General features: G+C 37.2%; 1 protein-coding gene across 3 annotated transcripts in view; it reads left to right on the plus strand.

The window, feature by feature from the left end:
* SH3TC1 (SH3 domain and tetratricopeptide repeats 1) overlaps nucleotides 1-10906 on the plus strand; it is a 34234-nt gene extending 23328 nt beyond the window's left edge. For all 3 annotated transcript variants that reach the window (XM_035325537.1, XM_035325538.1, XM_035325539.1), the window contains 8 exons: nucleotides 646-687; nucleotides 2149-3837; nucleotides 4542-4722; nucleotides 6302-6452; nucleotides 8604-8726; nucleotides 9049-9199; nucleotides 10084-10280; nucleotides 10511-10906. In XM_035325537.1, coding sequence (XP_035181428.1) covers nucleotides 646-687; nucleotides 2149-3837; nucleotides 4542-4722; nucleotides 6302-6452; nucleotides 8604-8726; nucleotides 9049-9199; nucleotides 10084-10280; nucleotides 10511-10741 — 2765 coding nt within the window. In that variant the 3' untranslated portion in view covers nucleotides 10742-10906. The remainder of the gene's footprint in view (nucleotides 1-645; nucleotides 688-2148; nucleotides 3838-4541; nucleotides 4723-6301; nucleotides 6453-8603; nucleotides 8727-9048; nucleotides 9200-10083; nucleotides 10281-10510) is intronic.
* Nucleotides 10907-13444: the final 2538 nt, after the last annotated feature.

Raw genomic sequence — 13444 nt, forward strand, 5'->3', positions numbered from 1 at the left:
CTTCAAATGTCAGAGTGCTGCATTAGAAAAGACTGTGTTCAGCTAAATATTATCTGCTTTGTATTTTTGTTAGTAAATGTGGCATGATTATTGATGGGTAATGTAAACACACACCTCTTGATGTTTAATTCAACTATCAAAGGCATAGCAAATCTATTCATACAAAGAAATAATTTACTTTTAGCTACATCATCTCTAATACAGCTGTTACCTCTCGAAGTGCTTATGCTTCACATAAAGTAATTGGGACAATCAGGTTTTCCTCTCTAGAGACATGGTCTACGGTAGTCAATATAATTAATCGATTTGCTGAACTGACCAGGAGCAGCAATTTCTTATCCCACCACAGGCTGTGCAAGACAGTGAAAATACTCAGCAAGGCAACTGGCATACCCTGAGAAATATTTTCTACATAAAAAAGTAGTTCTTAAATGTTCTACAGATGTGCTATGTTAGACCTTTGTTAGATCTTTGGGTCAGTGTTAGGAAATTAATGTTTTCTAAACTTACAGGGAGCATCCAATTTTTCCACCATGTGGAACCAGAAAAAAAAAAAAAAAAAAAAAAGTATTTTAGGATACTTAGAGATGAAAAAGAGCTAAGATACCATAGCTAACATGGCTTTTTTTTTTTTCTTTCCTACAGACCATTTAGAAGAACAGGAATTTCAGAAAACTCATGAATGTGGTAATAAATATACATAGATTTTTTTATTTATTAAAATATTTTTTATTTATTAAAATTAATGTAGCTTCTAATCTTTTTTGTCTGCCAGCTTTTGTCTTTCCAATGTCTTTTCACATTCTTTCTTCTCTCATTGCTTCTCTACCTTATCACTAGGTTTTGCTGTAAGATGTTGTAGCTTTCACAAGTATCACATGCCTTTCTCAGACATTGCTATCCTATTGCCAAGTACATGACTTATTTTTACTGATGTGACCACACATTATTTTGTTTAAGAAGGCAAAGTACTTTTTATGGGACACTTGGCAAGTGCCCAGTTTGAATTCTAGTAGATCTTCAGTCTGCTAGAAAGCATCCCATAAATATATTCCCTAAAGGAGATACTTTGAGAATGCAGAATTATTTCCCACTGGAATTTAGCTACTAAGTTGTTACTACCATTACTTCCATTGTACTAACATTGTTCTAAATACCAATTTTTATAATTCTGCTGAACGCTTTCATAAATGGAGTTCTAAGGAAACTGAGCTCTTCAAATTTGCAAGGTCAATAAACTCCTGTTGATACTCAGCTGTAAACTTTACACTGACTGTGAATATAACCTAATAACAGTGGGAGAACTGAAAAATGATAGCATGTCTGTCTTGTGTTTATAATATATTCAGTAGTGATAGTTCTAGAAGAATTTAGATCAGTGACCACAATGATAACCACAAACTTCGTAATTCTAGGAAAGATGATATGCACCAGCAGAGAATCAGGGTTAGCATCTGACAGTAGAATCTTATTACACCTATTACACAGCCATGGCTGGCCACGTGGATGACATGGGCAAGAGTACAGGACTTTCACCGGCACGCACTTCAGACTTTTAACAACACAAATAGCTCCATCTCACCCTCCCTGGCTAATCTGCCTTAGTTTTCTAGCAGCATTTAGGCTTGCCCTTACTCAACTCCAATGCTCACATTTATGGTTTTTCAGACCTTAAATCTATCCCATATCCATGCCCCGACCTTGGGCCCTTTATCCAGCCTCCATTATAGACCCTGGTTATTTCCAGATTCTGGTGATCTCCTGCTTACCAGGTAGCCTGAATTGTAATTCACTGGTAGTGCTTGCCCTTTCTTTCATATACACTCAAATGCAAAAAAGTTTATATTAGTTAAATAGGATGGATGATCAGGAACAGGTGAGATAACTGTAATTATCAGCAGTGTGCTTAGGTATGGCAAGTCCTTTTATCCCCATTCCTCCATTTCCCATGTTGGTTCCTCTCTGACGCATCTTGTTCTCTTCTCCCCACCTTTGGTTTGTCTCCTAAACAAATTGTTCAGAAAGCATTATGTTTATATAGTGTTTCCTAACAGCATCCTCTACTGACAAATGTTTCTGTTGGTCTGAAAGATCATTGTGTACACGCACACGTGAAATTTTGATCTGTGAATTATTTTTGAATTGCAGGAATTCCAGGTTCACACTCTAAAACAGTATGCACTAGCAAGAATGGCAAGATAGAAGAATTCTTAAAGAACTTCAAGAATTTGGAGGTCACACAGGCAGAAGGGCCAGCTACTGAAGGAAATGATTCTGCCAAGTCTTCAAATCAGGAAATCTTTCCGCCACCTGCAGGACCTTGCTTCTACATCTATCAAGATGATGGTCAAGCATCTGATGTCTTTGAGTCATTGCTACTCTTCTTAAATAGGGACGAGTATGAGAGAGATTTCAAAAACCTGTATGATTTATCTTATCCATTTATTAATAGCATGTTTTATGGCTTTTCAGAAGAAGACGAACTGGTTACCTTTTTTAGCATAGCAAGGGAGTTAGCAAAGAAAGCAGGTATGTCCTGGGCACTAGCAAGGCTATGCTTTCTGTTAGGCAGGCTAAGTTTTAAAAAGGTTAAGTTTTCCCAAGCTCGGGTTTATTTTGAAGAAGCATTGGGGGCAGTAACTGGAGGGTTTAGCGATTTGTACTTTGTTGTTGCCCTTTACACAAATCTAGCAGTCATCTACTTGACACAGAAGAACAAAGAAAAATGTGCTCATATTTTTGACAAGGCTACATCTCTTCTCATGGGAATTCCCAACTACATTTGCAGTGCTGACCTTGAGTCAGATATTCTGAAGTATGCTCTGAAGAGGACAATTTTGAGCCAGAACAAACAAGCAGAGGCAAGGGCGTGCTTTCTACTGGCAAAACACTACACTGCACGCAAACAGCATGAAGAGGCACTGCCCTTCCTAGAAAGGTTGCAATTGTTGCTTAATGATTTGGGTTTGCAAAATAACTTATCCAACAACTGTTATTTCAAACTAGCAGAGTCCTACAATGAGAAGTGTTTGCCACACATTGTGTTAAGTTGCATAAAAGTCTCCTCTTCCCAGAGCTCAAGTACTTTAATGGATTCCTTGAAAAGGATTGATTTAGTCATCAAAAATGCTCCGAAGCTCTATGGCTTGAGAAAACTCAGACAAATACTTCCATCCCAAATTGCACCTTACCTCATACAAGCACTTTCCTCTGCATTTACAAATGAGCAACAAGGACTGTGCAGCACCATCTATCTCAGCTTGGCAAAACTGTACAGCCACCACAAACAGTATGGAAAAGCCATTGTTTATATGATGAAAGCACTGGACTCTGATACGTCTGCAAAGCCAGAGGAAACTATTAACTATTTGGTTTCACTTGCTTGGTTATACGTTCTTTACAGGCAATATGATGTGGCAGTCACCATTTTAAATGCTGTTGTAAACTCCTCACGTGGCAATCCTCAACAACTAGGAGTTGCTTATAATATGCTTGCTATTGCTTTGAAAAGAACAAACAACACAAAGGAAGCTGCTGAAAGCTGCTACAAAGCTCTACGGCTTTCTGAAGAGGCAAGTATGACCCATAACCAAGCTATAGCCCTGGCTAATTTTGGGGCGCTCTGCCTGCATGCTGCAGCTAATAAGCTGGCAGAACATTATTATATCAAGGCAGTGAAGCTATTCTCCAAACTTTCAAGCATGGACTGTGGCCAAGAGTTTATCCAAGTCCTCCTTCAACTAGGATGTTACTACGTTAGTGGAACTCAGAGAGAAAAAGGAAGGTTTTATTATGAATGGGCATTTTTAGTTGCATTGGAGACAAGTCATCTGGAAAGTAAGGGTTTTGTTTGTTTGTTTTTGTTTTTCTCTTGAAGTTATGAAATGTACCCTGTTTGGGAATGTTTGTTTTATGGACATATAATGTTTTTTCCTTAACGTGTTATGTTTAGGTATGTGGCAGCTGTGATGAAAATCACCACCATTCCATAATGGTGGAGAATATAAATACTTGATTATTTGCACTTCTGGTACTTCTCAGGCCAGAAATGATGGAGAAAGTGTAAGCATTAAGAAACAAATAAATTACTAGAAAGTCTAGAGACTTCCTTGGTCAATACTATGTATAATATTGATGTTCAATAATATTTATAGTAGCTACGATATCATTGGCTGTACGAACAGCACAAGACTCAAATATAAATACATGAAAACAATGGGTACTCTGGATTACTTCTGCATAAAATAGTTGTATTTAGAAGAACCATGGTATATTTATGTTTGCTGATTTAGGCAGTTTATGCAGATAAGGTGACTGTTTTATCACTTCATCCTAGAAATCAAGTTTTAAGTAACCTCTAGCCTTGGTTAATTTTGTTGAGGGTGAAGAAGCTGGTGGTGGAATCTTCTTGTCATGACTACTGTGTTGTTATTCACTGACTGCTGAGCTTATGAAACAGTAGGAATGAACTATTTTAAAAATAATTTAACTTTCATTTTAAAATAGAAATTCATGGCAGTATTTTGTATCTATTTCCCTAGGTCAGCTTCAAGCAATTAAACTGCTGTGTCAGTTCTACAGTACAGTTGTTCCCAATGAGGCTCAGTGTGTCATCTACAATGAATATCAACTATCTTTAGCTAGAAAGATGTCCAATAAAGTTCTGGAGGGTCAAATTTTGGAAACCATTAGTCAGCTCTACTTGTCTTTAGGAACAGAAAGGTAAGACGTACTGAATGACTTTGCTGTTGTCCTGATTTTAACTTTTCTGTCATGCTAAAGGATCTCAATTTTGGTAGCAGTTGACTGTGACTGATTTTTTCCCTCTGCTTTGCCAACACACTTTATTATAATTGAAGGGGGTCCGGTACTAGTGAAGACTTCTGATTTGCTTTTTTAAGTAACTATAATCTCTCAAGGGAGACAAGATGTTCAACAGGGATTAGCACCACTTCAAGAGCCAAAATATTTTTAAAATGTAAGCAAATGCTTGAAAAAATTCTATGCTATGCAACACTTGACTGCAACGTCACCAGGATTATTGCTGGTAGGTGACTTGTTTGCGATGATAAATTTTCCATGACATTGTTTCCATTGGAAAGTGAATGGGATATTCCAAGTGAGACATCAGATTGTCTCTATGTAAGAGTTTCTCTTTGAGGAAATGTTTTTCAAAATTTATATAAATGGAAAACCTATGTGCAGAACCGCACAGTGTCAGTCTCCAGAAATTTCTACCCTGTTCTTGTTCTCAGAATATCAATTTTTTGTTTATTATTAAAGAAAAAAAATAGACTGCACAGCTCTATAGTAATTAACAGGTGCTTGAAAAACTTAGGGGGTTCTCTCAACAAAAAAAGAGTTTTTTTTTTTTTTTTTTTTTTTTTAAGATTGTCTCTGCTTTGTCTGAATTTTTTCGTACTACATCTCACTCAGGGAGTCACTTTAGATTCAGATATCTTTAGGCATACCTCAGTATAGGAAAAAAATATGCTCAATTGTGGGGAGAAGGTAGGTGCTTATTTTAGCTTAAAGTGCCTGAAGTTCAAGCATCTAATTTTCCTAATATGTCATCTAATTTATTCTGCTTTAACTGTTTCCATTTGCTGTAAAAGCAACCATGCACTTCATGGTATGCTTTAATATGTTTGTGCCTTGTGCTTGGAGGAAAGTGTATCTGGTCATGGTGATGGGAGTCTACCAAAAGACCAATAGAGAAGGATTTAATAACTGGGGCTTCTGTGGCTGATATCAAGCACTGTAAGCAGCTATCAGTGCTGCCCAATGACCTCATACTCTACATTCTCCTCCCTGCCCATGCTCTCTCCCTCATATCCCACTCCAAAATTTTATACAAAGGTGGATTAGTCTGAACTGTGCCTGTAAGTCAAAGGCCTAGGTGATATTTAGAAAAAAAAAAAAAATAAAGACATGATTTCTTTCTGAGGCTTGTAGGAAAAAAAGCAAGCGATAGAAGAGCTGAACATGAGGAAATATTTTTTTCCACCTGTCACTAGCCTGAGGTAGGGGAAAAACATCTAAGTAAAACTAAATAAATCACCCTGAAATAACATAATATTATAAAAATCTAACAGAGAACAGATTTGAAAAGAAAAAGAAAAAAAAAAAAGGAAAAAGACTGATTTGCTATTTGCTGACAGAATATAGCTCAGAAGTTTTAATTGTGCACTGAACAGAGGAAACAGTCTTTTACGTTAACGTAGTGTTTTTCTAATTATGGTGAAAAACATTCCCAATTCTGAAGAGCCATTCAGTGATAAGCAGTTTTCCCCCATTTCAGGGCTTACAGATCAGCTCTGGAGTATACCAAAAGAAGCCTTGGAATATTTATAGATCTCCAGAAAAAAGAGAAAGAAGCATATGCTTGGCTACGGGCCGGAAAGATATATTATGTTCTGAGGCAGAATGAGCTGGTGGATCTTTATATTCAGGTATGTCGTCAACACAAGCATGCATATGTCATCGACATGGTACAGGTGGCATGGTAAGAGAGTAATTAAATATAAAAAACCTAGAGATTTTGCTAACTGATGTTCTGAACACATAGTAACAACATTTAAGTAATAAGCTTAACAGCTGAAAGTCTAAGCATCATCCTGTGGTGATCCATTTTAACCTGTTGTTGGACTCTGGAAAGATGATGGGCAGTGACCTTTACTGCCTGCTTTCTTGCAAATTTTGTGTTCTGTGCATCTCTTCATCCTATTACATAATTGTCTACCAGCTGTGCAGCACCACAGCAATTGAATCGTATATGTGTGCTACGTGCTGGTGGATAACATAATCAGCGTAGTGTGCTGGCTTTTAGGCCAGATCCTCAGGAAAACAGAACAGCTTCTTCAGCAAGCATTTCCAGAGCATCTAAAGCATTCCTTCCATGGCTGTGAACAGTGTGGCATGGGGCCAGCTGGAGCTGCACCTTTGCAGCACCCAGGCTGGTGGCTTGCACAGTTTGGACCCCCCGCAACTGAGCAGGATCTGTTGTTGGTTCTCTTGCTGTGCTAACAGGCTGAAAGATGACCTGAAACTGGGATCCAGGCCTTGACTGCTGCAACTGGATCATCCAGAGTCTTTTTTGGAGCTGTACTGCAGCGTAGACCTGAGTCTAATAATCATCTGTATAGCTTTTAGCCAATCACTTAGGTATTTGGGGAATTAATTTTTTGCTTTTGTTAAAGGGTTTAAAACTTTCTCCCCATCGTAAGTGAGAGTGCTGCCTTATAGTGCAGGATATATACAAAATGTGACATAGCAAGATCTGAGTCTTGGTTGGTGTATGAGTGGTACCAAAATAGGATCGTGAAATAAAATATCTGACACCTATTGTTAAGATGTTTTGAAAAAATTATAAAACAACCAGGAAAACATAAGGAACAAATTCTCATTTCAAATGTTCTGAGACACATTGTTGGGATAATTTAATGAATTTTTCGATTAGCTTTTTGAATGCATGCCAGTAAGACTGAATAAATGCATTTATGGGAAGGAACTGTGCTATAGACATGTTATTTCTTTTTCTTTTACTAAATGGTTTTATCTTATAGGCTCCAAGACAGTCATTCACCTGGTGGTGCAAAACCTAAATCAGCATATGGGATGGTTATCTCTGTTGCACTTTCTTCAAGAGGAAGGGTGGGTCAGGGACATGCATGTACATTCCATAATATGTGCATATGGAATCTGATATTTAGAACTGAGTAACTCTGCATGAGGAAAATCTTAAGAGGCATCTGCCCACTAGAAGGCTGACCACAGTGCCAGTAATTTGTGCAAATCATCACAATTCAACTTGCACATAAAGCACAACTTCCAAAAATGTAAAACAGTAGTTCTTAGGTGCCTAAAGCCAAAACATGCTGAAAAGGAGCACTGCCTTTGAGCTAAAGTTGGGAGTTGCACTTGTATTAGTTCGATGCAACTTGAAAACCAAAACAAGATTCATCCTGCTTTGTGTGCAAGTCCCCTTTCCCATTACTACTTATCCCATCAATATCTGAGTATCCTGATATCGCTTATCTTCTTTGGGGTGGGTATATGCTTCCTCTCATGAAGCCTTTTTTGCTAACGTGGCATACATTTAGTTCAGAGCAGCCAGGATAGTAGAGCTGCATTTATTCACAGAGTTCACAGACTTTTAAATCTATGCTGTTAGCTATATCTAACTCACAATCATTTATTTCTATAATAAACTTGATTTCAATTAAATTTAGTGTTACAGCTATCGAGAACAGTACTTTTTTTTTTTTTTTTTTTTTTCCCTGTTGTTCTGCTGTGTGCTGACAATGTTAGTAGGATATTATTGACAGAGAAAGGGAGACTATAACTCTGTATGTGCCCTGGTTCTTATATTCCTTTTTCAGCATCTACCACTGGCCTGCTCAAAAAGAGGGTACCAAAAAAAGACAAAGTTACGGTCTCATAAAGTATAGTTTTTCCTATATTATAGTAAGAAGAGTGGTCTTAACAAGATCATTTTTAAAATCAATAGTTTTTTCTTTTTTTTTTTTTTTTTTTTTTTTTTTAAAATCAAGAAGTAACCAAGATTTTTTCTTTCTTTCTTTTCCCGCATTCCTTGTTTTCAGGTTGCTCAGGATGCTGCTCTCCATACAGGAGATCCTAATTTAGCAATGGAATTGTTTGAAGCTGCTGGAGACATATTTTTCAATGGTACATGGGAAAAGGAGAAAGCAGTGACTTTCTACAAGGTTTGTGTATTTTTTTATTATTTTTTTTTACAGCACTGAAAGTTACATGCCCTCCCTTTGTCACAGGTTTCTACAAATCCCGAACCTCTCAGCAAACAATATTATAACCTATTGTAATGGAGTATGTTATGCCATGCTATTTGCAGATTTCACCTGTTGCAACTCTTCTTCTGGGTTTGTGTTGCAACTCTCCTTCTGGGTTTAAGATGTGATATATTCAAAGAGCAGAAGAGAATCAGAATGCTTGACATTATGTAAAATGAAGTTTTTCAGTGCTCATCTTGGGGTTCATAAATACCTAACTTGTTCTTGTGCATTTCAGGACAGGGCTCTTCCACTTGCTGTTGAGATTGGCAACAAAAACACTGAACTCAGATTATATAATAAACTGGTGGAATTGCTAGTGAATATGAAGGTTTACGAGGAAAGTCTGGAATATGCAAAAGCATCTCTTATGCTTAGCGTAAATTTAGGTAAGACCAATTTCAATTACAGCTGGATATGACTGATATCTCCAATTTAAGACAGGAATCTAAAAATAATATGTTTTCTTCTTTCAAATTCAGTCAGATTTCCTGACAGGAATTCCTAACAATACTCTTGTTGCTATTTTTGCCTCTGTTCAAGAAAGAACAACATTATTGCTTGCCTCTTCAAGCTCTAAATTCATATGGAAAATGTACAGCACAGAATTAAGTGTGGGATTCCAAGCATAAATTTAATGTGCTTTCTTACAACCTAGCTGCAATACTGATCAATACTTTTGTTCCAAGATGCTTATGAGTATCATGTGCTCTATTCAGATTTGCTTGCAGCCTTGCTGGTGAACAGATCAAAGAAAAAGTAATTAAAAACAATAAGGCTAGATTTCAAAGTGATATTCTTCATTTTTGAGAACTGTTCTACTGATTAAGAATGCTCCAGTCCCTCTGTACATGCACAGACAGACCATTTTGATCAGTCTGATCTTTTTTCATAAGATTTCTAATATGAAGTTTTCACTGGGAAGGTTAAGGGAGTTTGTAATCCCATTATCTATTACCCCTTTGAAAACTTCCAAATAATCTATGTTCTTTGTAAATATGCAGCGTGTGATACATGAAAGAGATGAATGCAGTTATTTAAGAAAATCCCAGAGACAGACAAATCCAAGAGTGGAAAAAATCAGAAATTCTGTGGGATTTTTCTTAAGAAAAAGGGCAGACTTGGCCATATATTTCTTGGGGTAAAATAGTTTTGATCAGTAAAATATTGTGTAGAAATAAACTAAAACAAAATATTATAGACATATCCTGGTTTGAGAGAATCTGACTTTTGTTTCTTTGGTTTTATCCTGATACATACATTATCTCATTAGGAAATCAGCTAAATGAACGAATAGCTTATCATCGCCTGGCTGCCATCCATCATCATTTGGGTCACTGTGAGCTAGCTGAACACTTTTATTTAAAGGCCTTGTCCCTCTGTTCCTCTCCCCTGGAGTTTGAGGAGGAAACATTGTATTATGTCAAGGTGTACTTGAATTTAGGAGACATTATATTCTATGACCTTAAGGTAAGAATTTCTGAAAACTGCTGTGGAAAATCATTACACTGAGTAATGTTTCATCGCATCATTTTGCTAAATATTTATGCATTTAGAATGTAAATAATAAGGTGGAAGAAGATCTGAAACAACATTTTTCTGGTTTGTTACCGAACAAACTGAGCTTGGATGTTCTCTTACACAGCTGTACTGTAGAAGGTACGAAGGTACTACCTTTATTATTATTATTTTTTTTTCAGGATCCCTTTGATGCAGCAGGTTATTATCATTTAGCACTTGCTGCTGCCATGGACTTGGGCAATAAAAAAGCTCAACTGAAGATTTATACAAGACTTGCAATAATCTACCATAACTTCCTTGTGGATCGGGAAATGTCTCTCTTCTTCTATCAAAAAGCAAGAACCTTTGCAACAGAGCTGAATGTTAGAAGAATCAATCTAGCTCCTGATCAATGTTATAAGAGTTTATAAACAACTTTGAAACAATGCAATCTAGCAATTACAGAAGCAGTTAGAGAAATATTGCATGGGTTTGGCAGGTGCATGCAGAATGAGTTCAGTGTCTCATGCTGCATGTGCAGTGAGCAGGAGTTAAGCATCGCAAGACAAGTTACTTGTTACCTTGCATTTGTTATTTGAGGATCACCCTATGAACTAAAACCAAAACCCAGCAACCTTTATTCTTTTTTAATACTAAATTTTTCTTTATCTTTTTTTGCCTAGTTGCATATTGGAAAATGATCAATGCATATATGTGATGAAAAGTATTTAATAAAGCATTGTAGAGAAATAACACTCCGTACAAACTGGCTTTCTTAGTATGACCTAGTTCTTGTTTGACCTACCTCTACTTAATTTAATTGATGCCAAAGAAGTATTTGCACAAGCATGCTAGATGCAGTATTTGAGAATTGGTTTGATCCAGTTCCCTAGCAATCACCCCTAATTTCCCAAAAAACTAACCGCAGAACTCAGAGCCTCTAATTATTTTTGAATTCCTGATGTAGTAAAAACTAACCAGTGCTCAGAAATGAAGTCTGGTAATATGCATGTTGTTTCTGGTAATATGCATGTTGTTCCATGGATTTCATTTGTCATGTGAAGGCTCTCTCTCTTTTCAAAGACATTTTTAATTGACCTTTTTCAGAATTGTCAGTATTGTCTACAATGACTTACTACAGCATTTCCTACAATTTTACATATAGTTACATTATATTCAGAAAAAATGTATTATTTCATGTTAGTTGCAAAAATACTAGATTGTTAATTTTGGTAGTTCTAAATCTTTGTGCCTTAAAACATTTTCATACTAAAGCTTTATTAGAAATGAAATTGTACATTATATATACTGAATGTGTATATCTACAAAAAAAGTCTGTTAAAGTTTCAATTAAAACATTCAGAGAAATTTTGAAATCATGCCTCTTCATTCTCTATATCAATTTCATATAAAAACATAGTCTGCTATATTTTTGCTTTATTTTGCTATATTTTTAAGGGGTTTTTAGAAAGAATGGAAGCTTCAATGGAAGATTTGCACACAGACTCAGTAACCAGTGGGGGGGGGGGGGGTGTTGGGGAGGGGAAGGGGTCAGCTACGTACGTATTGTATTTTGTTTTTTATCGTCAAACCTAGGGGAAGTGAAGGTGCAAGAAACAACTTATTTTATGGTCTGTGTAGCTATGTATTCCCATTGTCTTGGTTCTTTGCCCAAGAATCTTTTTTCTTTCCTAAAACTATCATTCACAGCAAACTCTGAAACTTTACACACATGCAATCGGGCATTTGATTTTTGCCATCTTCCTGACCTTGTGAATTCTTCATTCATTTGTTGACTTCCTCCACCTAAGGAATAGAGTATGCTTGTAAATATATGTCACTCACCAAATATAGCTTAGCACTTTGTTTTTAAAAAAGAAAAAGTATTATGTTGGACAATTAATCAGACCCCTGATTGTAGGAGCGTGTACTGCTGAAAGCAATTTAACTCAATTTTTCTGAACACTTGCAATCATACTTGAACTAAGCACTAAAGCTGGAAGTTTTAATGTTCAGGTAGCTTGGGAACTTACACTAAAGGCATAAACACGTTCAGTCTGATGTCATACTGTCTCAATAAGCATTGGAAATGTGTCCTCTTCCTTGCCTTGGCCTGAAAACTCAACAGAAATCTTGTATTTCCTGTAAATCTTGTATCTCCCCATAGAGCTGCGAAAATTGTGGATATTGCTCTCTGTAAAATAACTTGCTTTTCAGTGCTTGGCAGTCTACTCTCCATTGGGCTTTCAGACTAGATGAAGTTTTTGTTGCCCTGATTCCACAGGATTTTTGCTTTCATAGTGTTGTGGTTTAACCCGGCTGGCAGCTAAACACCACAAAGCCGTTCGCTCACCCTCCCCCCTCCCTCTCTGGGATGAGGGAGAGAAACGTGAAAGTGAAGCCTGTGAGTTGAGATAAAGACAGTTTATTAAGACAGGAAAATAATAATAACAACAATAATAATAGTACTACTACTAATAATGTGTACGGAACAAGTGATGCACAATGCAATTGCTCACCAACCACTGACCGATGCCCAGCCCAACCCCGAGCAGCCAGCCCCCCACCCCAGCTAGCCACCCCTATATATCGTTCAACATGCCGTCAGATGGTATGGAATACCCCTTTGGCCAGTTTGGGTCAGCTGTCCTGGGTCTGTCCCCTCCAAGCTCTTGCTGCACCCCCAGCCTGCCCGCTGGCAGGACAGAGCGAGGAGCTGGAAAGTCCTTGGCTTGGTATAAGCACTGCTCTGCAATAATTAAAACATCAGCATGTTATCAGCACTCTTCTCATCCTAATCCAAAACACAGCACCCTACCAGCTACTAGGAGGAAAATTAACTCTGTCCTAACTGAAACCAGGACACACAGCAATCCAGTCCTTCATTACTAATTCACTCTTTAATGTTAAATTGTGCTTGTGCAGTGTCTAAAACAACCATTTCTTGGGCATTGCCTTCAAGACAGTTGAACAGCTTGAAAAATGTAGCTAACTTTTGAAAAGGTAGCACCTGAATTCTATCCCCTTGCTCTGAGAAAGAAATCCTGTGTTTTCCTACTCCATGTGGTTAAAGTGATCCATAGGCATGGAACTTCAAAGAGCTGCATTTCGATTAGAGGTCTGAATGGCATTTA

Source organism: Oxyura jamaicensis, chromosome 4 (genome assembly GCF_011077185.1).
Source record: "Oxyura jamaicensis isolate SHBP4307 breed ruddy duck chromosome 4, BPBGC_Ojam_1.0, whole genome shotgun sequence".
In the NCBI taxonomy this organism is placed as follows: domain Eukaryota; kingdom Metazoa; phylum Chordata; class Aves; order Anseriformes; family Anatidae; genus Oxyura; species Oxyura jamaicensis.